We start from the raw sequence: 26,805 nt of genomic DNA, 5'->3' as shown, positions 1-26,805 counted from the left end.
CATCAAAGACGACATAACTCTCTGTAAAGAATTACACATGTAGACAAATAATGCTCCCCAAACTCTGTATTAAGCACTTAAACATTAGCCAGTTTCTGAAAACGTTTCTGAAAAAATAAAATCTTCATAAAAATACATTTTAGCTTTGGTATAAAAATAAATATTCCTTTTCTTTTCAAGGAGAAAAACGGTTTATGCAAATAAAAAAAAATCCTTTACCAAAGGACTACTTTAAAAATAAATCTGCTGAAAAAGTTTCTGAAAACAATAAAATCTTAATAAAAATAATTTCAGCTTTCGTATGAACATAAATACTCCTTTTCTTTTCAAGGCCCTAAAATTTTATACAAATAAAAAAAATCCTTTACTAAAAAGGACTACTTTGAAAATAAATATGCTCAAAACTGTCTAAAGTTGGTTTTCTGACCTACAGTTCGGTTTCCTGACTCATTTGAGTCTCCTCTACCACCTGAGTTGGCTTTACAGCATGAGATGCAGAAACTTCTGTGCTGCATGGATTTACTGTGGCTGGATTTCTTAGCATCAAACTGTTCCACAGGGTCAGACATTCCAGTGCCAACTCCTTCAAATTTAAAGTGTAGTTTCCTCTTAGTTGCACGTGATTGTCCGCACGGTAACTCATCCTCGTCGCTGCAAGGTTCTGGTTGGACATCCACAGACATGTTAGGGAGGAACTCCCTTCCCCTTTTACGAGCCGTTTCTGAATCCTCAGAGAGAAATGTTGGTGAACTGTATCCCTCACTTTCCAAGACGGGCTCATCCTCATCTTCAGTTGTTTCGTCCTCAGTGGGGCTTCTTTCTTCCACATCTGCCATAGCCATGTTCATCGCCCTCAATCTTAAATCTCTAACTTTTGAGGCTTCCTTCTTGTCAGGCAGCGCCACGTAGAAACGCTCAGCGGTTTTTGTATCATGACACATAGCCTTAGCCAGCTTTTCTTTTTCCTCGACAGTGAGATATTTGCTGGCCTGCAAATAGAAAAACAAAACAAAAAACATATTCTGTATGTCCTGTTTTATCCATAAAATCACAATGGCTTCAAAAAAAAAAAAAAAAAAAAAAAAAAAAAAAATCACACAAACTTACTTGGGTGGAGGCACTGCTCCGTATCTTGTTGAAAGTGATAATACCTCCCAGGCCAGCATCTCTCCAGGCAGCTTGAAGGAAGTGGACAGGTTTCACAATTTGGTTCCCACGGATGGATGCAAAGACATAACTGCAATCGTCATGAATCTTTTGGACAGAGAGGATCTCTATCAATTTTCTCAGCCAGGAATGCTCGGTCGTGGTGACAAACAAGGATGCCTGTCCATATGTACGCACAGTTTTGTGTTCGTCAACCTGGGGAGAATAATTCAGAACATTAGTATTGGTCTGTTTTACACTGCACATTTCAGTCCTTAGTTCAAAGCAACTCACTGTGATATGGAATCCATGCTTGGTACGTTCTGCGTTCAAGACATTTTCCTTGGTCATGTTTGTCATGACAACAGATCTGTGTCCCGTCAGGACACACAGGTAGCCCATGAGGTAGCCCATCAGTTTGTTATACTCAAGAAGCAAGTTTGGATCTTCACAGAGCATGTCTGTTATGATGAAGAGTCACCCAGAAGAAAACGTCAAAAAACACAGCTACACAATGACACAAGGAGCTTCTGAATCCTCATCTACTACTACAACAACAACAACGTTTCAATGCATTTACATGTATTTAGCTCAGTCAATTAGCATGCTTTACTAACACGGATAAAAATTTTTGCATCAACACTCGGTCACAAACACATGTAAACGTTGCATAAGGTTCCAAGGAACCCTTTCCAACAACTTTTAACATGATAACAGTCTGTTTTTTTATGATATTTCCGTCGAATTGTGAAGGGCAAATCTCAAGGTAACTTACCATTCGGGGAGAGCTCACGAAGCACTTCCTGGTTCCTCCGAGACGTTAGCCAATCGACCTCTGCCGACACGCTTACCTGTAATACATGCGACTCTAAAATGACATTGCATCGGAAAGTTGAAATGCACATTTTGCTCTGAAATTACGCCGGCTTTCACGACAGCTCGGACAACAATCGCTGCAGAAACATGAGCCCACGCGTCCACAGTCCATTCACATAACTGGCGTAACTCACCTGCGCTGCCTCCCGGTAAAGCTGTGCTCGCTCTCTGACATCCATCTCTGCCACGCCGCTCGCAGCTTGGCTTTAAACGCCCCGTTTACTCCGATATCCAGCGGTTGAAGCTCTTTGGTTAACCCTCCCGGGATGACAGGGAGCTCCGAGTTCGTCTGCTTCACCTGTTGTTTTTACTCCAGCGGTGAGATGGTCGCGCATGCAGTCACAGATCAGCAGCGAGGGTGAAAGGTGGAAAAAACCACCCGGTCTCTTCACGTAAACATCCCTGAGCCGCTCGTCCTCCTCCTCCAGCCAGCCCTGATGTGCGATCGGACCCTGGCATCTCAGCTTTAAGACAGACAATTACCGTACGTTGCGCTGCAGAGGTGAAAAAAACCGGCTGGATATCAGTGAGGAGCCGGTTAAGCCTCTCTCTCTCTCTCTCTCGCTCCACGGCGGCTGTCAGGGAGGTTGCAGACGGACTCAAGCGCAGGACGGGAGACAGGCAGAGGTTAAATTAAAGTAGTTTATTGTGCCCGAAAACTCAGGGAACACAGTTCAAAAGCACCAGATCTCAGGGCAAAAACGTAGGCGCTGCACAAGCCGGCAGGAGGGACACACACACACACACACACACACACACACGCAGGGTTGAGTCACCACGGTTCTCAAAAATAATAATAAAAAATACACAAATACTAGGCTCAGAAAAATACTCACGCTGCTGGAGAACAGGACGGCTGGAAGTCAGGTAGTAGACGAGACGAACTGCCACCGAGTGAGGGGATCAGGGCAGACAAAAGGACACAGGTGAGGCACATTAGGGAGGAGCAGGTGATCACCAGGAGGAGAGGGAGGGAGAAGACGAGGAGGGGCCAGCCAAGACACCTGAAATGAGAGGGGAGTCAGTGATTTCAAAATGAGGCAAACATAATCAAACAATATACAACCGCCCTGGCTCACGCTGGGACCCTGACGGTGGCAGCGACAGAGAAACGGCGCGTGTGCGTTTCTATGGGCAGAGCGGTGGCTGCTGCTGAATGCCTGTTGTGATTCCAGCTTCCTCTGTACACTTTATTAATAAATAAAGACCATCTTCGGACATACGTGGTCCCGCATTTTAATCACATGCACCGCCGATGTCCAGCGGTTGGAGTTCTTTGTAAAAATAATAATAAAAACGTCAAAAAAACACAGCTACACAACAACGCAAGGAGCTTCTAAATTCTCATCTACAACAATTTTTATTGTTTTTTTTAAATGACTTTTTTTTATTATTTTTATTGCATTTCAATACTAACCATGACTTCAAAGATGAAATAACTCTCTGTAAAGAATTACACATTTAGACAAATAATGCTCACCAAACTCTTTATTAACCACTTGAACATTAGCCAGTTTATGAATAAAAAAAAATCTTTCAAATCTTTTTCAAGGCCCCAAAATTTTATACAAATAAAAAAAATCCTAAAAAGGACTACTTTGAAAACAAATCTGCTGAAAAAAAACAAAAAAATCTTCATGGAAATAATTTTAGCTTTGGTATAAAAATAAATATTCCTTTTCTTTTCAAGGCCCCAAAATTTTATACAAATAAAAAAAATCCTTTACTAAAAAGGACTACTTTAAAAATAAATCTGCTGAAAAAGTTTCTGAAAACAATAAAATCTTAATAAAAATAATTTCAGCTTTCGTATAAACATAAATACTCCTTTTCTTTTCAAGGCCCCAAAATTTTATACAAATAAAAAAAACCCTACTTTGAAAACAAATCTGCTGAAAAAGTTTCTGAAAAAAAAAATAAAATCTTCATGGAAATAATTTTAGCTTTGGTATAAAAATAAATATTCCTTTTCTTTTCAAGGCCCACAACGGTTTATACAAATAAAAAAAATCCTTTACCAAAGGACTACTTTGAAAATAAATATTCTTAAAATTCAATTTCAATTTCTAAAACTCTTTCTTTACCTTAACATACATGATAGCTTCTAACAACACCTGATTAAAACACTTTTGAAACATATAAACGTTTTTTTTTTTTTTTTTTTAAACCTTTTTTCTTGTTTTCTGACCTACAGTTGGGTTTCCTGACTCATTTGAGTCTCCTCTACCACCTGAGTTGGCTTTACATCATCAGATGCAGGGACTTCGTTGCTGGATGGATTTTCTGTGGCTCCAGTCATGCACATTTTCTTAGCATCGAACTGTTCCACAGGGTCAGACGTTAAATTTGAAGGAGCTGGCACTGGAAAGTGTAGTTTCCTCTTACTTGCACGTGCTTGTCTGCGCGGTAACTCATCCTCATCACTGGAAGATTCTGGTTGGACATCCACAGACATGTTAGGAAGGAACTTCCTGCTCCTTTTACGAGCCGTTTCTGAATCCTCAGAGGGAAGTGTTGGTGAACTGTATCCCTCACTTTCCAAGACAGGCTCATTGAAATGCACTTTTTGCTCTGAAATTACGCCGGCTTTCACGACAGCTCGGACAACAATCGCTGCAGAAACATGAGCCCACGCGTCCAAAGTCCATTCACATAACTGGCGTAACTCACCTGCGCTGCCTCCCGGTAAAGCTGTGCTCGCTCTCTGACATCCATCTCTGCCACGCCGCTCGCAGCTTGGCTTTAAACGCCCCGTTTACTCCGATATCCAGCGGTTGAAGCTCTTTGGTTAACCCTCCCGGGATGACAGGGAGCTCCGAGTTCGTCTGCTTCACCTGTTGTTTTTACTCCAGCGGTGAGATGGTCGCGCATGCAATCACAGATCAGCAGCGAGGGTGAAAGGTGGAAAAAAACCACCCGGTCTCTTCACGTAAACATCCCTGAGCCGCTCGTCCTCCTCCTCCAGCCAGCCCTGATGTGCGATCGGACCCTGGCATCTCAGCTTTAAGACAGACTGTTACCCAGGAAACTGCTCCGCGTCCTCCGCAAGCCGCTCACGTCTCTATCAGCAGCGATTCAGCAAAAACCGGCTGGATATCAGTGAGGAGAGCCGGTGCAGCCTCTCTCTCTCTCTCTCTCTCTCCACGGTGGCAGCGACAGAGAAACAGCGCGTGTGCGTTTCTATGGGCAGAGCGGTGGCTGCTGCTGAATGCCTGTTGTGATTCCAGCTTCCTCTGTACACTTTATTATTATTATTTTTTAAATGACTTTTTTTTATTATTTTATTGCATTTCAATACTAACCATGACTTCAAAGATGAAATAACTCTCTGTAAAGAATTACACATTTAGACAAATAATGCTCACCAAACTCTTTATTAACCACTTGAACATTAGCCAATTTATGAATAAAAAAAAAAATCTTTCAAATCTTTTTCAAGGCCCCAAAATTTTATACAAATAAAAAAAATCCTAAAAAGGACTACTTTGAAAACAAATCTGCTGAAAAAAAACAAAAAAATCTTCATGGAAATAATTTTAGCTTTGGTATAAAAATAAATATTCCTTTTCTTTTCAAGGCCCCAAAATTTTATACAAATAAAAAAATCCTTTACTAAAAAGGACTACTTTAAAAATAAATCTGCTGAAAAAGTTTCTGAAAACAATAAAATCTTAATAAAAATAATTTCAGCTTTCGTATAAAAATAAATATTCCTTTTCTTTTCAAGGCCCACAACGGTTTATACAAATAAAAAAAAATCCTTTACCAAAGGACTACTTTGAAAATAAATCTGCTGAAAAGGTTTCTGAAAAAAATACAATATTCATAAAAATACATTTCAGCTTTGGTATAAAAATAAATATTCCTTTTCTTTTCAAGGCCCGCAACGGTTTATACAAATAAAAAAAAATCCTTTACCAAAGGACTACTTTGAACATAAATCGGCTGAAAAAAAACATAAAATCTTCATGAAAATAATTTTAGCTTTGGTAGAAAAATAAATATTCCTTTTCTTTTCAAGGCCCGCAACGGTTTATACAAATAAAAAAAATCCTTTACTAAAAAGGACTACTTTGAAAACAAATCTGCTGAAAAAGTTTCTGAAAAAAAAAATAAAATCTTCAGAGCAGAACATTGACAGAGCGCCGGTTCCGCCGCGGCTGGACTCGGGCCGCCGAGACCTTTCCGTAGGCGCCTCCGGCGAGGCTCTACGCCCGGAGACGGGCGAGCCGCTCAGCCAGGGCCCAGGGTGTCGGTCTCTATGCCTCCACGTGCCTTCGGCCCCTCTTCTCGGGGGCCGCGACCCGGAGGACGGCTCTGCGGGTCCGGGCCCGACGTATGTCGCGGAGCTCTCCGAGAGCTTTCCGACGCAGCCGGCCCCGTCCCCCTGGCCCGTTGCGTTCCCGAGTTATGGCCGTGCAAACTCCAAAGGTCAGGAGGTCACCATTGAAAATGAGCGGAAGGTTACGGACCTGGGTTTCGGCGGCCTGCTCGGCCGCACGACGCGCTAGAGACCTGGGACCGCTCCCTGCCGAAAGCGGGCGTCCCCGCGACGGACCGAGCCGATTTTCGGGCTCGCGGCCCCTCGGGAAGGGCCCCGAAAAGGGCCCGGGATTCTCTGCGGTAGGCTGAATGGAAGTAGATGTGAAAGTGTAATATACTGGCAAGGGTTCGCACTCCGCAGCTATTCAATGATAATTTTCCCAGACTTTGAACGCAGATTTCTCCGGGACGGTGCGGCGCAGGCGGACCGTTCCGGGACGGCCCCGCTCGGCGCGGCGCCGCGCGCCGGACGGCCCGCCCCGCTCGTCCGTAGCGCCTTCCCCTGCGGAGTTCGGCCCAGGAGAGAGCCACGTGTCTGGGGCCGACGCGTCGCGACAGGCCCCTCCGAGCCCTTTCCGTACGCGTCCGCGCCACGCGTCTGCGACCTTCCTTTGCCGAGATACGGCGCTTAACGAGGTGAAGGTTTTCGGACTTCGGCGGCCCGTGCCTCCGGAAGGCGAGGGCCCAGAGCGCCGGTTCCGCCGCGGCTGGACTCGGGCCGCCGAGACCTTTCCGTAGGCGCCTCCGGCGAGGCTCTACGCCCGGAGACGGGCGAGCCGCTCAGCCAGGGCCCAGGGTGTCGGTCTCTATGCCTCCACGTGCCTTCGGCCCCTCTTCTCGGGGGCCGCGACCCGGAGGACGGCTCTGCGGGTCCGGGCCCGACGTATGTCGCGGAGCTCTCCGAGAGCTTTCCGACGCAGCCGGCCCCGTCCCCCTGGCCCGTTGCGTTCCCGAGCTATGGCCGTGCAAACTCCAAAGGTCAGGAGGTCACCATTGAAAATGAGCGGAAGGTTACGGACCTGGGTTTCGGCGGCCTGCTCGGCCGCACGACGCGCTAGAGACCTGGGACCGCTCCCTGCCGAAAGCGGGCGTCCCCGCGACGGACCGAGCCGATTTTCGGGCTCGCGGCCCCTCGGGAAGGGCCCCGAAAAGGGCCCGGGATTCTCTGCGGTAGGCTGAATGGAAGTAGATGTGAAAGTGTAATATACTGGCAAGGGTTCGCACTCCGCAGCTATTCAATGATAATTTTCCCAGACTTTGAACGCAGATTTCTCCGGGACGGTGCGGCGCAGGCGGACCGTTCCGGGACGGCCCCGCTCGGCGCGGCGCCGCGCGCCGGACGGCCCGCCCCGCTCGTCCGTAGCGCCTTCCCCTGCGGAGTTCGGCCCAGGAGAGAGCCACGTGTCTGGGGCCGACGCGTCGCGACAGGCCCCTCCGAGCCCTTTCCGTACGCGTCCGCGCCACGCGTCTGCGACCTTCCTTTGCCGAGATACGGCGCTTAACGAGGTGAAGGTTTTCGGACTTCGGCGGCCCGTGCCTCCGGAAGGCGAGGGCCCAGAGCGCCGGTTCCGCCGCGGCTGGACTCGGGCCGCCGAGACCTTTCCGTAGGCGCCTCCGGCGAGGCTCTACGCCCGGAGACGGGCGAGCCGCTCAGCCAGGGCCCAGGGTGTCGGTCTCTATGCCTCCACGTGCCTTCGGCCCCTCTTCTCGGGGGCCGCGACCCGGAGGACGGCTCTGCGGGTCCGGGCCCGACGTATGTCGCGGAGCTCTCCGAGAGCTTTCCGACGCAGCCGGCCCCGTCCCCCTGGCCCGTTGCGTTCCCGAGCTATGGCCGTGCAAACTCCAAAGGTCAGGAGGTCACCATTGAAAATGAGCGGAAGGTTACGGACCTGGGTTTCGGCGGCCTGCTCGGCCGCACGACGCGCTAGAGACCTGGGACCGCTCCCTGCCGAAAGCGGGCGTCCCCGCGACGGACCGAGCCGATTTTCGGGCTCGCGGCCCCTCGGGAAGGGCCCCGAAAAGGGCCCGGGATTCTCTGCGGTAGGCTGAATGGAAGTAGATGTGAAAGTGTAATATACTGGCAAGGGTTCGCACTCCGCAGCTATTCAATGATAATTTTCCCAGACTTTGAACGCAGATTTCTCCGGGACGGTGCGGCGCAGGCGGACCGTTCCGGGACGGCCCCGCTCGGCGCGGCGCCGCGCGCCGGACGGCCCGCCCCGCTCGTCCGTAGCGCCTTCCCCTGCGGAGTTCGGCCCAGGAGAGAGCCACGTGTCTGGGGCCGACGCGTCGCGACAGGCCCCTCCGAGCCCTTTCCGTACGCGTCCGCGCCACGCGTCTGCGACCTTCCTTTGCCGAGATACGGCGCTTAACGAGGTGAAGGTTTTCGGACTTCGGCGGCCCGTGCCTCCGGAAGGCGAGGGCCCAGAGCGCCGGTTCCGCCGCGGCTGGACTCGGGCCGCCGAGACCTTTCCGTAGGCGCCTCCGGCGAGGCTCTACGCCCGGAGACGGGCGAGCCGCTCAGCCAGGGCCCAGGGTGTCGGTCTCTATGCCTCCACGTGCCTTCGGCCCCTCTTCTCGGGGGCCGCGACCCGGAGGACGGCTCTGCGGGTCCGGGCCCGACGTATGTCGCGGAGCTCTCCGAGAGCTTTCCGACGCAGCCGGCCCCGTCCCCCTGGCCCGTTGCGTTCCCGAGTTATGGCCGTGCAAACTCCAAAGGTCAGGAGGTCACCATTGAAAATGAGCGGAAGGTTACGGACCTGGGTTTCGGCGGCCTGCTCGGCCGCACGACGCGCTAGAGACCTGGGACCGCTCCCTGCCGAAAGCGGGCGTCCCCGCGACGGACCGAGCCGATTTTCGGGCTCGCGGCCCCTCGGGAAGGGCCCCGAAAAGGGCCCGGGATTCTCTGCGGTAGGCTGAATGGAAGTAGATGTGAAAGTGTAATATACTGGCAAGGGTTCGCACTCCGCAGCTATTCAATGATAATTTTCCCAGACTTTGAACGCAGATTTCTCCGGGACGGTGCGGCGCAGGCGGACCGTTCCGGGACGGCCCCGCTCGGCGCGGCGCCGCGCGCCGGACGGCCCGCCCCGCTCGTCCGTAGCGCCTTCCCCTGCGGAGTTCGGCCCAGGAGAGAGCCACGTGTCTGGGGCCGACGCGTCGCGACAGGCCCCTCCGAGCCCTTTCCGTACGCGTCCGCGCCACGCGTCTGCGACCTTCCTTTGCCGAGATACGGCGCTTAACGAGGTGAAGGTTTTCGGACTTCGGCGGCCCGTGCCTCCGGAAGGCGAGGGCCCAGAGCGCCGGTTCCGCCGCGGCTGGACTCGGGCCGCCGAGACCTTTCCGTAGGCGCCTCCGGCGAGGCTCTACGCCCGGAGACGGGCGAGCCGCTCAGCCAGGGCCCAGGGTGTCGGTCTCTATGCCTCCACGTGCCTTCGGCCCCTCTTCTCGGGGGCCGCGACCCGGAGGACGGCTCTGCGGGTCCGGGCCCGACGTATGTCGCGGAGCTCTCCGAGAGCTTTCCGACGCAGCCGGCCCCGTCCCCCTGGCCCGTTGCGTTCCCGAGCTATGGCCGTGCAAACTCCAAAGGTCAGGAGGTCACCATTGAAAATGAGCGGAAGGTTACGGACCTGGGTTTCGGCGGCCTGCTCGGCCGCACGACGCGCTAGAGACCTGGGACCGCTCCCTGCCGAAAGCGGGCGTCCCCGCGACGGACCGAGCCGATTTTCGGGCTCGCGGCCCCTCGGGAAGGGCCCCGAAAAGGGCCCGGGATTCTCTGCGGTAGGCTGAATGGAAGTAGATGTGAAAGTGTAATATACTGGCAAGGGTTCGCACTCCGCAGCTATTCAATGATAATTTTCCCAGACTTTGAACGCAGATTTCTCCGGGACGGTGCGGCGCAGGCGGACCGTTCCGGGACGGCCCCGCTCGGCGCGGCGCCGCGCGCCGGACGGCCCGCCCCGCTCGTCCGTAGCGCCTTCCCCTGCGGAGTTCGGCCCAGGAGAGAGCCACGTGTCTGGGGCCGACGCGTCGCGACAGGCCCCTCCGAGCCCTTTCCGTACGCGTCCGCGCCACGCGTCTGCGACCTTCCTTTGCCGAGATACGGCGCTTAACGAGGTGAAGGTTTTCGGACTTCGGCGGCCCGTGCCTCCGGAAGGCGAGGGCCCAGAGCGCCGGTTCCGCCGCGGCTGGACTCGGGCCGCCGAGACCTTTCCGTAGGCGCCTCCGGCGAGGCTCTACGCCCGGAGACGGGCGAGCCGCTCAGCCAGGGCCCAGGGTGTCGGTCTCTATGCCTCCACGTGCCTTCGGCCCCTCTTCTCGGGGGCCGCGACCCGGAGGACGGCTCTGCGGGTCGGGACCCTTTTTCTTTTTAAGACTGCACTGAAGGAGTGTGTGTTACCACCCACAGACACACTCACAGACACACACACTGATTGTTTTTTCAAACCCCAGACCACAAACCCTATGGTAACCCCAAACACCAACCACTCATGTTTAATGATGTTTGTCACGCTGTGTATTTTTCTTTTTAAGACTGCACTGAAGGAGTGTGTGTTACCACCCGCGGACACACTCACAAAGACACACACTGATTGTTTTTTTTCTTCCATGTTGTGTGTTGTTACACTTTTAAATGACAACTTCCTGTATATATCTCCGGAACGCAAAGTCGCACAGACTTGAGACCCACGCCGAATGAAAGCCCGTCCTGACAAACGGGGGGGCAGGTCTTGATCCCGAGGCTCTAGCTCGTACGGTTCGGGAGATCCGAGCGGTCAAAGGATTTGCATAGCGCAAAATGGAGGTGTCCGATTTAAGACGCTTTACTCCATAGCTCGCCAACCGTACGTCCTAAAGCAACGGAGATGCGACCCACCCTCCATAAATCGGCCACGGGCTTTCCATCGGCGCCATCCGCAAGTCTGTGCGACCTTCCGTTCCGGAGATACCGAATAAAAATTGTAATAATAATGACACATTATAAAGTCTATATCTCCGGGACGAAAAGTCGCACGAACTCGCCGATGGCAGCGTTGGAAAGCCCGACCACGAATTGTGGGGGGTAGGTCGCGAGATATCCAAGTTTAAGTACCTTATTTTTCTTTATTATTATTATTATTACGATTGTTAACATTTTCAATTCAGCTCTTCCGGTTTTATTTTGAAACACTTCCGGCGGCACCGGAAGTACTGCGCAACGGTGTTGCTGCGAGTTTTAGCGGCTGAAAGCTGCTAAACCCGGCATTTTGTAGCAGCTTTCAACCGCCACGCGCCCCCTGGCGGCTTCACGCTAGTAATGCAGTCAACTGAAAATGCAGTAAACTGAAAATAAATGCATAAATAGGTTTTTCTGTGTCTTGTTTGGACAGAAAGCCCTTGATCCTAGCCATGTTTTTTCAGGTGGTAATAGGCAGACTTAGTAATGGCAGCAGACTGCGCTTCCTGAGGAAGCTGAGCTCCAACCATTGCACTACTACAGGCATATTTGCATGATATTTGGGGCGTATGGACTCACTCTCAGGAAGATTTTACAGTGTTTCTGGAGACCCTCAGTGCGGCCGGCCTTTTTCGCCCCCGGTGACCCCGGCGGCGCCTTGGGGTGGTTCCCCGGGGCGCGGCTAAAACACCTCGCAGCAGACACTTGTGGGCTTGGGGAGGCTCCCCTGTCGATGCTGGCGGTTTTTCGGCCAAAATCGCACTCGGTTTGGCTTTAAAACGACTTTGTACGCTTACTTGCAACGTTTGAATGAAAATAGACCTATACTTGCAACTACTTACCAAAAACCCTAACTCTATTACTGAGTAACTTGGAAGAGTACTGAGTAACTTAAAATATGACCTTTGACCTGGCCGCATTATATGGGAATAGATCTGAAAGCCGAACTTTACTAACTAACCCTAACTCTATTACTGAGTAACTTGGAAGATTACACTGAGTTCTAGGATTACTTCTGCATTCAGTTTGGTGGAGCTTGACTCCCCCAAGTGGCCATTTTGAGTTAGGGCACTTCAAGATTGAATCTGGAATTTGATGACGTCACATCCAGGTTCGTGGTCGGTTTCTACATCTATTTACATTGGGCACAATCTTGAATTATGAAGTTTGATGGTCCACATAGACAATGAATGGGTTTCCCATAACCCTAACCCTAACCCTAACCCTAACCCTAACCCTAACCCTAACCCTAACCCTAACCCTACCCTAACCCTAACCCTAACCCTAACCCTAACCCTAACCCTAACCCTAACCCTAACCCTAAGTCCGCCATCTTGGATGGAAAATGGCGATTTTGGCGATTTACACCATTGGTATGTGAGCGAACTCCTCCTAGAGCTGTAGCCCGATTGACCTGAAATTTGCTGGAGGTCACCTAAAGGACCTGCTGATCAAAAGTTATCAAAAGCTTTTCTCTAACTTACAGGGCGTGGCCTCTGTGGCTCGCCAAAGTCTGGCGACGATTCATGATTTCGCCATGTAACTTTGAACGGCTCTCACGCCTGCATACTTTATCCAAACGTCTTCAAACTTTATGAGCATGACGGGGGGCGCTAGTGTGCAATAATGGAGTAAGACGTGTTTTGCTGAGCTCCGTGTCAATTCCCCTCAAGTGGCAACTAAACTACTGCACCTGACCGCTACTGTGCATTTTTTGATTCCTGAGCTACTTTGCAGATTGCTGTTTCATTATGCCGAAAAGGGAGGACAGCCACAGCCAGAAATCTGCCTCTCATCACGGTGGCTCCGCGGCTGTTAGCAACGAGGATATCCTAGCCGCCATTACGAAACAACGTGCCGAGCTAACTAAAGTCTCTACACTTATGGACGATTTGAAGAAGTCCATGGAGGGGCGTCTCGACTCAATTGAGGCATGCTTGTCTACATTACAAAATAAGCACACTGAGACAGAGCGCCGTATTGGTGACATGGATGAGGCTCTCTCCTCTGCTGACCATCGCATCACAGCATTAGAAGCTACTTGCAGGGAGCTACAAGTGGCTAACGGTCTCATCAAAGCCAAGGTAAATGATTTGGAGGGACGCTCTCGCAGGCTGAACATCAGGATCGTCGGGATAAAAGAAGAGTCAGAAAGCGGGCGCCCAACTGATTTCGTTTCAAAGTTACTCCCGGAGCTGCTTGGCCAGGATAATTTTAGCAGACCCATCAAGATTGATAGAGCGCACCGCAGCCTGAGACCTAAGCCTATGCCTAATGAACGGCCACGGGTTATTATCGCCAAGGTCCACAACGACCGTGATGTGAGTGATATTCTCCGTCTCAGCCGACAGCATGCTCCACTTTCGTACCGCGGAGAGAAGGTTTGGATTTTTCCTGATTATACAGCGGAGGTGTCAGCTCAACGGCAAGCTTTCAGTGCTGCTCGGAAGAAGTTGGTTGACGCAGGAGTTAAGTGCTACCTGCGTTTTCCGGCTAAACTCCAGGTGGTGCACAACAACAAAGTCAGTGTGTTTGAGTCACCAACGGATGCTGAGCGTTTTGCTGATTCTGTTGTGGACACAGCCTGATTTGTACTGTTTAACCGGCTGCACTACTGTATACTTTGGATTGAGAAAGGTCTTTACCTTTTGTGATTTACATTGTTTTGTTTTTGCTAAAGTAGCTGTTGCAACTCATGGCTTTTGCATTCTTTATATGCTTCTTATCACGTCGTTTGATAGGTGCAGATAGTTTATTTCATCTTTATGTCTTATAAATGGGGAACACACGGGCTGTCAGGTAGAGTTAAAGAGTTGTTTTAGCTCAGCTGGCTCCGTTATCCGGCAGCCTCCAGTACAGTATGTGGGATCTGCCGCTTTGTTCTTTGTTGCGGCTTTGGGTAAGTTTTGGGGAGGATGTTGTTTTTGTTTGCTGTAGTACTGCCACTTTGTCAAATCTCATGTCGGTTTACATTTGTTATACTTTTGTTTTAAATACTGGATAAACAGTCTCAGTTGTTAGGAGCAAGCCCCATCACTTTTACTTCATGGAACTGTAAAGGTCTTGGTGGTGCCTTAAAGAGGGGCAGAGTACTCGCACATCTTAAATCTCTGTCTTCTGATATTATTTTTCTACAGGAGACCCACATTCAGCCAACTGAACGGGGGCGTTTAAGAGCCTTATGGATTTCTCAAGTATATCAGTCTACCTTTTCATCCAAGGCAAGAGGGGTTGCTATCCTCATCCGTAAAACTGTCCCATTTGTTTTCCAGTCCATGGTTTCAGACCCAGGTGGGAGATTTGTTCTTGTCACAGGCTCTATTAATTCACTTCCTTTAGTTCTGTTAAACATCTATGCTCCAAATTCTGATAGCCCTGACTTCTTCTGTAAAACATTCGATTTTATCTCTGAATATACTGATCATAATATACTCATTGGAGGGGACTTCAACTGCTATTTCGACCCCCTCGTAGACCGATCTTCAACTAAACCCCCCACTTCTTTAAAATCTGTGCCGGTCCTCAATAGTTTGATTGACTCTTTGGATATGGTGGACATTTGGAGGCTTCAGCATCCCACTGAGAAGCAATATTCTTTTTTTTCTCCTGTACATGGTAGTTTCTCTCGAATTGATTATTTTCTGATTAGCTCCAGTTTGATATCAAATGTAATCAGCACAACATACCACAGCATCCTAGTCTCTGACCATGCCCCTCTTTCACTTAAGATCAGTTTCAACATCGGGCCCCCTCAGCACAACTGGAAATTGAATCCTTCTTTATACTCGGACAATGTTTTTTGTGAATATATTATTACTAAGATCTCAGATTTTTTATCTATCAATGACAATGGTGCAGTTTCTGATTCGACCCTTTGGGAGTCTTTTAAGGTGGTACTGAGAGGTTGCATCATTTCGTACCAGTCATTTGCTAAAAGAGCTAGGCTAAAACATCTGTCTGACACTGAGACTAAGCTTGCTGCTTTAGAGGAATCATATCGTATTTCGAAAACTGAAGATACTCTTAATGCCATGTTGAAAATAAAATACGAATATAACCATATGCTGGGGGAGCAGGTATTAAAACATATTCGAAAGCTTAAGCAAGCACACTTTGAGTTAGGTGATAAAGCTGATAAACTGCTTGCCAGGCAGCTAAAAGGAGTTCAAGCTGAAAGAGCGATCCACAAAATTTTTTCTTTATCTGGACAGTTATTAACTGATCCCAGTCTGATTAACGATACATTTTTCCAATATTACAGTCAGCTCTATGCTTCTAAATCAGATGCCACTGATGATGACATATTTACCTTTCTCAATTCATTGGAGATTCCAGTTTTGAATGAATCATCTAGGCTTGAATTGGACTCTGATTTTACTCTTGAAGAGATTAAATCTGCAATTCGCTCCCTGCCTAATGGCAAAGCTTGCGGGCCAGACGGGTTTGGAATTGAATTTTATAAAACTCATATAGACACTATTGCTCCACTCTTACTCCGGATGGTAAATTGTTCTGTGAAGGAGGGCGTATTTCCAGGAACATTATATGAAGCACAAGTTTGCCTCCTTCTAAAAAAGGATAGAGATGCAACTAATGTTGCCTCATATCGCCCCTTAAGTTTACTAAACAGTGATCAAAAAATTATTGCAAAAGTTCTGACTAGTAGGTTGAGTAAACATATTGGTACACTAATTCATGCTGATCAGACAGGGTTTATTCCTGAAAGATTTTCCTTTTCTAATACTCGGCGTTTGTTAGATATTATGTATTCTACCAAACTTCCTCATTCAGCAGTTATATCCCTGGACGCACAGCAAGCCTTTGATCAGATTGAATGGAATTACATGTTTGCTGTACTTGAAAAGTTCGGCTTTGGCAGGAACTTTATAACCTTTCTAAAAATGCTTTACGCTTACCCTAAATCCACTATATTGACTAACCACAATAGATCCCCCACCCTTTTGCTTCAACGTGGAACTCGACAGGGGTGCTCTCTCTCTCCTATGCTCTTTGCCCTGGCTCTTGAGCCTCTGGCCATTTCAATTAGGCATTGTTCTCAAATCACAGGAATAGTTTGTGGCCCCAGTGAATACACCATCGGTCTGTATGCTGATGACGTGATCCTGACTCTAGCGGATGCTAAGAAGTCCCTTTCTCCCCTTCTTACGCTGATAAGTGATTTTGGACAGCTCTCTGGATTTACTGTAAACTGGGCAAAAAGTCTGTTTATGCCTTTGTCTGATGGCCTAGACTCCACTTTTTTGGATAATTTGCCCTTCAAAATTGCTAAGGAACATTTTACATACCTAGGCATTGTTATCCCTAGAAACTCAAAGCTGCTGTTTAAGTTGAATTATTCGGAGTTGCTGGAGAAGGTCCGGAACATGATTGATAGGTGGAAACTCCTCCCTCTCTCCCTAATTGGCCGTGTTAATATTATTAAAATGGTAGTACTCCCTAAATTTCTATATCTCTTTCAAAATATACCTATATTTCTTACATCTTCTTTTTTCAAAGCATTGGATTCCATGGTCATGCCCTTTATTTGGTCTAACAAGCCTCCCCGCATCTCTAAGGTGCACTTACAGAAACCCACTGCTGAAGGTGGACTTGGCTTGCCTGTTTTTCGTCATTATTATTGGGCGTGTAATGCTAGAATGTGGGTCTTCTGGAATGACACCCCACCGGGTCTAAATGATAGTTCCAAACCTAGCTGGCCACAGATTGAATCAAGTAGAGCATTAACATTGACTGGAGCGTCATTAAAGGCTATTTTGTTTTCTCATCTAAATCCACCTACGAAACAACTGAAGGCTGATTTCATCCTCCGCAATTCATTGAAGATTTTAAAACAGATCAGGGGAGTTCTTGGCCTTCCACAGCTATCTATCCACTCACCTATATGTCAGAACCCCTGTTTTAAACCAGGGCTTATGGATGCGGTCTTCGTACAATGGTCAGAAAAGGGTCTGTCTGTAATTAAAGATCTTTACATTAACAAAAAATTTGCATCTTTCACACAACTTCAGACTAAATTTAATCTCCCCCCTGGGCACTTTTTCCGGTACTTACAGATCAGGCACTTTGTTAGGCAGTCAGTTCGTAGTTATGAAACCATCCCCTGTCAACATGCTTTTTATGAGCTTATGTTGAGGAATCCCAACTCTAAACATTTAATTTCACATTTTGTTTCCCTTTTTCCACTGGCAACCTCCTCGATACACATTAAGGAAGCATGGGTTAAAGAAATGGGAACTGATATTCCAGATGACTTGTGGACAACTGGACTGAATCGAATCAAAGCATGCTCCGTGAATGCTAGACTCCAACTCATCCAGTTTAAAGTTATTCATCGCCTGCATTATTCAAAGACCAAACTTAACAAGATCTTTCCTTCCATTTCTCCTACCTGTGATAGATGTAAATCGGATGAGGGTACTTTAACTCACTTATTTTTGACCTGCACTAAGCTTGATAAATTTTGGACTGATATTTTTAATTTGTATAGTACTATTTACAATAGAAAGTTGACCCCTGATGGCCTATTGGTGATATTAGGATGCTCCAGTGAGTCATTATCTCTTCCCCCCACTCTGCAGTATGCGCTAATGTTTGGATTGGTTATTGCTAAACGAATTATACTAAGGGAATGGAAATCTGCCTCTTCACCTTGTTCTAAGAAATGGCTGAATGAACTGGTTTCCTGTTTGTACCTCGAAGAGGTGCGTTACAAACTTTCTGATACTTACTCCAAATATCATGCCATTTGGGGTCCCTTTATGGATCACATCAACAACGGAGAAAGACATTCTCTACAGACAATTTAAACAGACTGGAGCACCGGGCCTGGCATGCATCCATTTCGCTTCTTCTCCTCTATGGTGGCTTAAACTTTGGGACTTGCTTTTAATTTATTTTTTGTACACTTCATTTATATGTACAGACATGTTGAATTTGATTTGGTTTTTTGTGATGGCAGTACTGTTGCTGTGTTCTTGTTTTTTTTTTTTCTTTTCTTTTCTTATTGTATCTTAGTTTAGGTGTCTTACTGTTGTTGTCTATAAAAAAGAAAACTTTGCATAAATAAAATGTTTAAAAAAAAAAAAAAAACTTTATGAGCATGACGAGGGCTCCGCCCTGAACACCTCCATATGTTGAAACCCTTACTTACTCGTGGCGCCCCCTGCTGGTAACAGGAAATGGCCTCTTTTTACTCTGACGTGTACTGCTCCTACATAGTTGACAGCATCAACTTCATTTCACCTCTAGAACCTTCCCAGCTAGTTGGTGAAGCTACACTATGAAGGCAGTGAAGCTGCGTGCAATGGTGTCCGTGTGGCGGGCGCCAACTGTCGATCCTTCGCCGTGAGATTACGTTTGAGTATTTAATGACCTTAACGACCTTCTATGATCATGAAAATTCATACACACATTCTCGGGGGCATGTACTAGCAACTGATGGGGGTCTCGAAAGTGGGCGGGGCAAAATGGCTCAATGGCGCCCCCTTGAATTTTTAAAATACTCCTCTCCATAGGGGTTTTTTTGGAGTAGGAAGACAAAAATCGACACACACACAGAACACGTCCAGGCGCACGTAAAAGTCTCTTGCACCATTGATCTAGACCACACAGGAAGTCAGCCATTTTGATTTAGGCGGTCAAATTTCAGCGATTTCCACGTTTGGTATGCGGACGAACTCCTCCTAGGGATTTCGACCGATTGACTTCATATTCGGTCGCTGTCACCTAGAGACCATGCTGATCAAAAGTTATCAAAAGCTTTTCTCTAAGTTAAAGGGCGTGGCCGCTGTGGCGTCACTTCGCCATTCATACACGAACAGCTCTCTCTCCTACATACTTGCTCCAAACGGCTTCAAACTTTCTGCACGTGGTCAGAGCCCCTCCCTGAACGTCTCTATGTCATCATGATCTATGGCGCTCCCTTGTGGTGGAAACAGTAAGTGCCATGTTCTTCACTGACATGCACTCTGTTAAATCCTTCCCTGTCATTACACAGCCAAATGAGGATCACAGATTTGAAGTCCCACTGAGACAACTGTGTGGATTCCTGTATCATGCTGCCCATGGCGGTGGCGACTGTTGAACCTTCGCCATGAAACATCAACTGCTTATAACTTCGCCGTGCATCGTCCTAGCGTCCTCAAATTTTTTTCATGTCCTAACGGTCCGTCCCCCCACACGTCTGCATGCTCATGAGTCACCTGCACAGCGCCACCTACAGGAAACCGGAAGTAACTGCTTCTGGACATTTTTCATGTATGAATCAAATGTTTTTTGAGGTTTGATGCACAGACAGGTCTCCACTATTCTCACGGTGTCAGGCTCCACCCAGTGGACACATAAGGTACTGCAGCTGTTACAACTCCACCACGGATGCTCCTAAAATCCTCAAATCTTTTACATGTGATACAGACCCGACCCCGACCATGTGCGGACATCTGTGAACAGCGCCACCTACTGTAAACAGGAGGTTACTGCGTATTAAAATTTTTTTACATATATTGACAGATTTGTTGCTCTGACATGTCTCTGCCTCTGTCTGCCGCTTTTTTCCCACCGCTGGCAAAATCGCCGCAGCTCGTAGGGGAGCGGGGCAGGGAAGGGACGGCGTGACGGGGAGGGGGCGGTTGCGCGGAGTGCGAGGGCCCGATCATCGCTGCTTGCAGCTTTAATTATTCTTATTATTTGCCTGCCTGTTTAACTGCATTTTTCACCCCTTTGCCATGCACGAAAACTCACGAAACTTTGCACACTCATCAGGGGTGGCGAAAAATTTGATATTTTGTGGTCGCTGCAAAGGGGCGGGGCAAAATGGCTCTACAGCGCCCCCTTGAAATTTTCAAAACACCCCTCGCATTTGGCTTAGTTTGGAGTAGGTGCACGAAAATCGGTACACATGTTTATCATACCAAGACGCACCAAAAAGTCTCTTGACACCATGACCTTAACCCAACAGGAAGTCCGCCATCTTGGATGGAAAATGGCGATTTTGGCGATTTACACCATTGGTATGTGAGCGAACTCCTCCTAGAGCTGTAGCCCGATTGACCTGAAATTTGCTGGAGGTCACCTAAAGCAGCGGTCCCCAACCTTTTCTGCACCACGGACCGGTATCATGTAAAACAATACTTTCACGGACCGGCACAGAAAAAAAAAAAAAAAAAAAACAAAAAACAAAGTGCATAAACAGACTCTTACTCTTATGCTTAATTAGTGGGAGCCTTTGAGCTTTCCCAGCAATGAGGCGGTCCCATCTGGGGATAATGGGAGACACGACACCCGAAGTGTGTTTCTTATGTCCAGTCCACTCCGTAATTTTGTTTTGGCCGTCATTAATTGCTTCAGTCGTTCTTGTTCATGTTTTCTTCCATGGCTCGTCTTTTAATGCAGGGTGCTCGGTCTCGCAGTTTTGAAGGCTTCGTTGCCTCATTTGCGAGTCTGTCGCCACATCACTCAGAGCGGACTTGGTGTGTGAGAATCACCTGTTGCAATAAATCCGTATTTTAAATAGGACTCCTGATATAGTATTTTAAATGCGGGTTTCTTTTTCTTTGAAGGGGTAGGCTCCTCTTCTTCTGTCTCCTCGTTAGGCCTTTTCCCCTTTCCGAAGAAGCTCTCCAAAGACGTTTGTTTTTTATTTATTTTTGCTGCTTGTGGGCTTAATTTTGGGGTTCCGTATCCCGTGACCGAGACAAGCGTCTGGGCAGGTGCTTAAAGGCACAGGCGGATGAATCTGATCGATTTATAAATGAAACAGCTGTCAGACTCAGATAATGAATAATATATGTTTTGCTCAGTCTTTCTGTGCGGCCCGGTACCAAATGACCCACGGACCGGTACCGGTCCCCGGCCCGGTGGTTGGGGACCACTGACCTAAAGGACCTGCTGATCAAAAGTTATCAAAAGCTTTTCTCTAACTTACAGGGCGTGGCCTCTGTGGCTCGCCAAAGTCTGGCGACGATTCATGATTTCGCCATGTAACTTTGAACGGCTCTCACGCCTGCATACTTTATCCAAACGTCTTCAAACTTTATGAGCATGACGAGGGCTCCGCCCTGAACACCTCCATATGTTGAAACCCTTACTTACTCGTGGCGCCCCCTGCTGGTAACAGGAAATGGCCTCTTTTTACTCTGACGTGTACTGCTCCTACATAGTTGACAGCATCAACTTCATTTCACCTCTAGAACCTTCCCAGCTAGTTGGTGAAGCTACACTATGAAGGCAGTGAAGCTGCGTGCAATGGTGTCCGTGTGGCGGGCGCCAACTGTCGATCCTTCGCCGTGAGATTACGTTTGAGTATTTAATGACCTTAACGACCTTCTATGATCATGAAATTCATACACACATTCTCGGGGGCATGTACTAGCAACTGATGGGGGTCTCGAAAGTGGGCGGGGCAAAATGGCTCAATGGCGCCCCCTTGAATTTTTAAAATACTCCTCTCCATAGGGGTTTTTTTGGAGTAGGAAGACAAAAATCGACACACACACAGAACACGTCCAGGCGCACGTAAAAGTCTCTTGCACCATTGATCTAGACCACACAGGAAGTCAGCCATTTTGATTTAGGCGGTCAAATTTCAGCGATTTCCACGTTTGGTATGCGGACGAACTCCTCCTAGGGATTTCGACCGATTGACTTCATATTCGGTCGCTGTCACCTAGAGACCATGCTGATCAAAAGTTATCAAAAGCTTTTCTCTAAGTTAAAGGGCGTGGCCGCTGTGGCGTCACTTCGCCATTCATACACGAACAGCTCTCTCTCCTACATACTTGCTCCAAACGGCTTCAAACTTTCTGCACGTGGTCAGAGCCCCTCCCTGAACGTCTCTATGTCATCATGATCTATGGCGCTCCCTTGTGGTGGAAACAGTAAGTGCCATGTTCTTCACTGACATGCACTCTGTTAAATCCTTCCCTGTCATTACACAGCCAAATGAGGATCACAGATTTGAAGTCCCACTGAGACAACTGTGTGGATTCCTGTATCATGCTGCCCATGGCGGTGGCGACTGTTGAACCTTCGCCATGAAACATCAACTGCTTATAACTTCGCCGTGCATCGTCCTAGCGTCCTCAAATTTTTTTCATGTCCTAACGGTCCGTCCCCCCACACGTCTGCATGCTCATGAGTCACCTGCACAGCGCCACCTACAGGAAACCGGAAGTAACTGCTTCTGGACATTTTTCATGTATGAATCAAATGTTTTTTGAGGTTTGATGCACAGACAGGTCTCCACTATTCTCACGGTGTCAGGCTCCACCCAGTGGACACATAAGGTACTGCAGCTGTTACAACTCCACCACGGATGCTCCTAAAATCCTCAAATCTTTTACATGTGATACAGACCCGACCCCGACCATGTGCGGACATCTGTGAACAGCGCCACCTACTGTAAACAGGAGGTTACTGCGTATTAAAATTTTTTTACATATATTGACAGATTTGTTGCTCTGACATGTCTCTGCCTCTGTCTGCCGCTTTTTTCCCACCGCTGGCAAAATCGCCGCAGCTCGTAGGGGAGCGGGGCAGGGAAGGGACGGCGTGACGGGGAGGGGGCGGTTGCGCGGAGTGCGAGGGCCCGATCATCGCTGCTTGCAGCTTTAATTATTCTTATTATTTGCCTGCCTGTTTAACTGCATTTTTCACCCCTTTGCCATGCACGAAAACTCACGAAACTTTGCACACTCATCAGGGGTGGCGAAAAATTTGATATTTTGTGGTCGCTGCAAAGGGGCGGGGCAAAATGGCTCTACAGCGCCCCCTTGAAATTTTCAAAACACCCCTCGCATTTGGCTTAGTTTGGAGTAGGTGCACGAAAATCGGTACACATGTTTATCATACCAAGACGCACCAAAAAGTCTCTTGACACCATGACCTTAACCCAACAGGAAGTCCGCCATCTTGGATGGAAAATGGCGATTTTGGCGATTTACACCATTGGTATGTGAGCGAACTCCTCCTAGAGCTGTAGCCCGATTGACCTGAAATTTGCTGGAGGTCACCTAAAGCAGCGGTCCCCAACCTTTTCTGCACCACGGACCGGTATCATGTAAAACAATACTTTCACGGACCGGCACAGAAAAAAAAAAAAAAAAAAAAAAAAAAACAAAGTGCATAAACAGACTCTTACTCTTATGCTTAATTAGTGGGAGCCTTTGAGCTTTCCCAGCAATGAGGCGGTCCCATCTGGGGATAATGGGAGACACGACACCCGAAGTGTGTTTCTTATGTCCAGTCCACTCCGTAATTTTGTTTTGGCCGTCATTAATTGCTTCAGTCGTTCTTGTTCATGTTTTCTTCCATGGCTCGTCTTTTAATGCAGGGTGCTCGGTCTCGCAGTTTTGAAGGCTTCGTTGCCTCATTTGCGAGTCTGTCGCCACATCACTCAGAGCGGACTTGGTGTGTGAGAATCACCTGTTGCAATAAATCCGTATTTTAAATAGGACTCCTGATATAGTATTTTAAATGCGGGTTTCTTTTTCTTTGAAGGGGTAGGCTCCTCTTCTTCTGTCTCCTCGTTAGGCCTTTTCCCCTTTCCGAAGAAGCTCTCCAAAGACGTTTGTTTTTTATTTATTTTTGCTGCTTGTGGGCTTAATTTTGGGGTTCCGTATCCCGTGACCGAGACAAGCGTCTGGGCAGGTGCTTAAAGGCACAGGCGGATGAATCTGATCGATTTATAAATGAAACAGCTGTCAGACTCAGATAATGAATAATATATGTTTTGCTCAGTCTTTCTGTGCGGCCCGGTACCAAATGACCCACGGACCGGTACCGGTCCCCGGCCCGGTGGTTGGGGACCACTGACCTAAAGGACCTGCTGATCAAAAGTTATCAAAAGCTTTTCTCTAACTTACAGGGCGTGGCCTCTGTGGCTCGCCAAAGTCTGGCGACGATTCATGATTTCGCCATGTAACTTTGAACGGCTCTCACGCCTGCATACTTTATCCAAACGTCTTCAAACTTTATGAGCATGACGAGGGCTCCGCCCTGAACACCTCCATATGTTGAAACCCTTACTTACTCGTGGCGCCCCCTGCTGGTAACAGGAAATGGCCTCTTTTTACTCTGACGTGTACTGCTCCTACATAGTTGACAGCATCAACTTCATTTCACCTCTAGAACCTTCCCAGCTAGTTGGTGAAGCTACACTATGAAGGCAGTGAAGCTGCGTGCAATGGTGTCCGTGTGGCGGGCGCCAACTGTCGATCCTTCGCCGTGAGATTACGTTTGAGTATTTAATGACCTTAACGACCTTCTATGATCATGAAAATTCATACACACATTCTCGGGGGCATGTACTAGCAACTGATGGGGGTCTCGAAAGTGGGCGGGGCAAAATGGCTCAATGGCGCCCCCTTGAATTTTTAAAATACTCCTCTCCATAGGGGTTTTTTTGGAGTAGGAAGACAAAAATCGACACACACACAGAACACGTCCAGGCGCACGTAAAAGTCTCTTGCACCATTGATCTAGACCACACAGGAAGTCAGCCATTTTGATTTAGGCGGTCAAATTTCAGCGATTTCCACGTTTGGTATGCGGACGAACTCCTCCTAGGGATTTCGACCGATTGACTTCATATTCGGTCGCTGTCACCTAGAGACCATGCTGATCAAAAGTTATCAAAAGCTTTTCTCTAAGTTAAAGGGCGTGGCCGCTGTGGCGTCACTTCGCCATTCATACACGAACAGCTCTCTCTCCTACATACTTGCTCCAAACGGCTTCAAACTTTCTGCACGTGGTCAGAGCCCCTCCCTGAACGTCTCTATGTCATCATGATCTATGGCGCTCCCTTGTGGTGGAAACAGTAAGTGCCATGTTCTTCACTGACATGCACTCTGTTAAATCCTTCCCTGTCATTACACAGCCAAATGAGGATCACAGATTTGAAGTCCCACTGAGACAACTGTGTGGATTCCTGTATCATGCTGCCCATGGCGGTGGCGACTGTTGAACCTTCGCCATGAAACATCAACTGCTTATAACTTCGCCGTGCATCGTCCTAGCGTCCTCAAATTTTTTTCATGTCCTAACGGTCCGTCCCCCCACACGTCTGCATGCTCATGAGTCACCTGCACAGCGCCACCTACAGGAAACCGGAAGTAACTGCTTCTGGACATTTTTCATGTATGAATCAAATGTTTTTTGAGGTTTGATGCACAGACAGGTCTCCACTATTCTCACGGTGTCAGGCTCCACCCAGTGGACACATAAGGTACTGCAGCTGTTACAACTCCACCACGGATGCTCCTAAAATCCTCAAATCTTTTACATGTGATACAGACCCGACCCCGACCATGTGCGGACATCTGTGAACAGCGCCACCTACTGTAAACAGGAGGTTACTGCGTATTAAAATTTTTTTACATATATTGACAGATTTGTTGCTCTGACATGTCTCTGCCTCTGTCTGCCGCTTTTTTCCCACCGCTGGCAAAATCGCCGCAGCTCGTAGGGGAGCGGGGCAGGGAAGGGACGGCGTGACGGGGAGGGGGCGGTTGCGCGGAGTGCGAGGGCCCGATCATCGCTGCTTGCAGCTTTAATTATTCTTATTATTTGCCTGCCTGTTTAACTGCATTTTTCACCCCTTTGCCATGCACGAAAACTCACGAAACTTTGCACACTCATCAGGGGTGGCGAAAAATTTGATATTTTGTGGTCGCTGCAAAGGGGCGGGGCAAAATGGCTCTACAGCGCCCCCTTGAAATTTTCAAAACACCCCTCGCATTTGGCTTAGTTTGGAGTAGGTGCACGAAAATCGGTACACATGTTTATCATACCAAGACGCACCAAAAAGTCTCTTGACACCATGACCTTAACCCAACAGGAAGTCCGCCATCTTGGATGGAAAATGGCGATTTTGGCGATTTACACCATTGGTATGTGAGCGAACTCCTCCTAGAGCTGTAGCCCGATTGACCTGAAATTTGCTGGAGGTCACCTAAAGGACCTGCTGATCAAAAGTTATCAAAAGCTTTTCTCTAACTTACAGGGCGTGGCCTCTGTGGCTCGCCAAAGTCTGGCGACGATTCATGATTTCGCCATGTAACTTTGAACGGCTCTCACGCCTGCATACTTTATCCAAACGTCTTCAAACTTTATGAGCATGACGAGGGCTCCGCCCTGAACACCTCCATATGTTGAAACCCTTACTTACTCGTGGCGCCCCCTGCTGGTAACAGGAAATGGCCTCTTTTTACTCTGACGTGTACTGCTCCTACATAGTTGACAGCATCAACTTCATTTCACCTCTAGAACCTTCCCAGCTAGTTGGTGAAGCTACACTATGAAGGCAGTGAAGCTGCGTGCAATGGTGTCCGTGTGGCGGGCGCCAACTGTCGATCCTTCGCCGTGAGATTACGTTTGAGTATTTAATGACCTTAACGACCTTCTATGATCATGTAATTCATACACACATTCTCGGGGGCATGTACTAGCAACTGATGGGGGTCTCGAAAGTGGGCGGGGCAAAATGGCTCAATGGCGCCCCCTTGAAT

The 26,805-nt window shown here is 48.2% G+C and overlaps 1 protein-coding gene across 2 annotated transcripts; it reads right to left on the bottom strand.

The window, feature by feature from the left end:
* Positions 1–340: 340 nt before the first annotated feature.
* Positions 341–4,773, bottom strand: LOC114431528 (uncharacterized). Of its 2 annotated transcripts, none has more exons than XM_028399056.1 (5): positions 4,693–4,773; positions 1,922–1,997; positions 1,441–1,607; positions 1,108–1,362; positions 341–989 (listed from the first exon to the last, which is right to left on the bottom strand). In XM_028399056.1, exons 1-5 carry the CDS (start codon positions 4,735–4,737, stop codon positions 399–401), a joined length of 1,134 nt encoding a protein of 377 aa, XP_028254857.1. In that variant the 5' UTR covers positions 4,738–4,773; the 3' UTR covers positions 341–398. The 2 variants fall into 2 exon arrangements, with proteins under 2 accessions (XP_028254857.1, XP_028254858.1); XM_028399057.1 differs by lacking the exon at positions 4,693–4,773 and adding an exon at positions 2,157–2,706.
* Between the last annotated feature and the right edge of the window lie 22,032 nt (positions 4,774–26,805).

This window comes from Parambassis ranga, unplaced genomic scaffold (assembly GCF_900634625.1).
Source record: "Parambassis ranga unplaced genomic scaffold, fParRan2.1 scaffold_92_arrow_ctg1, whole genome shotgun sequence".
Classification (NCBI taxonomy): Eukaryota; Metazoa; Chordata; class Actinopteri; family Ambassidae; genus Parambassis; species Parambassis ranga.
This window is presented reverse-complemented; position numbering and strand designations above follow the sequence as displayed.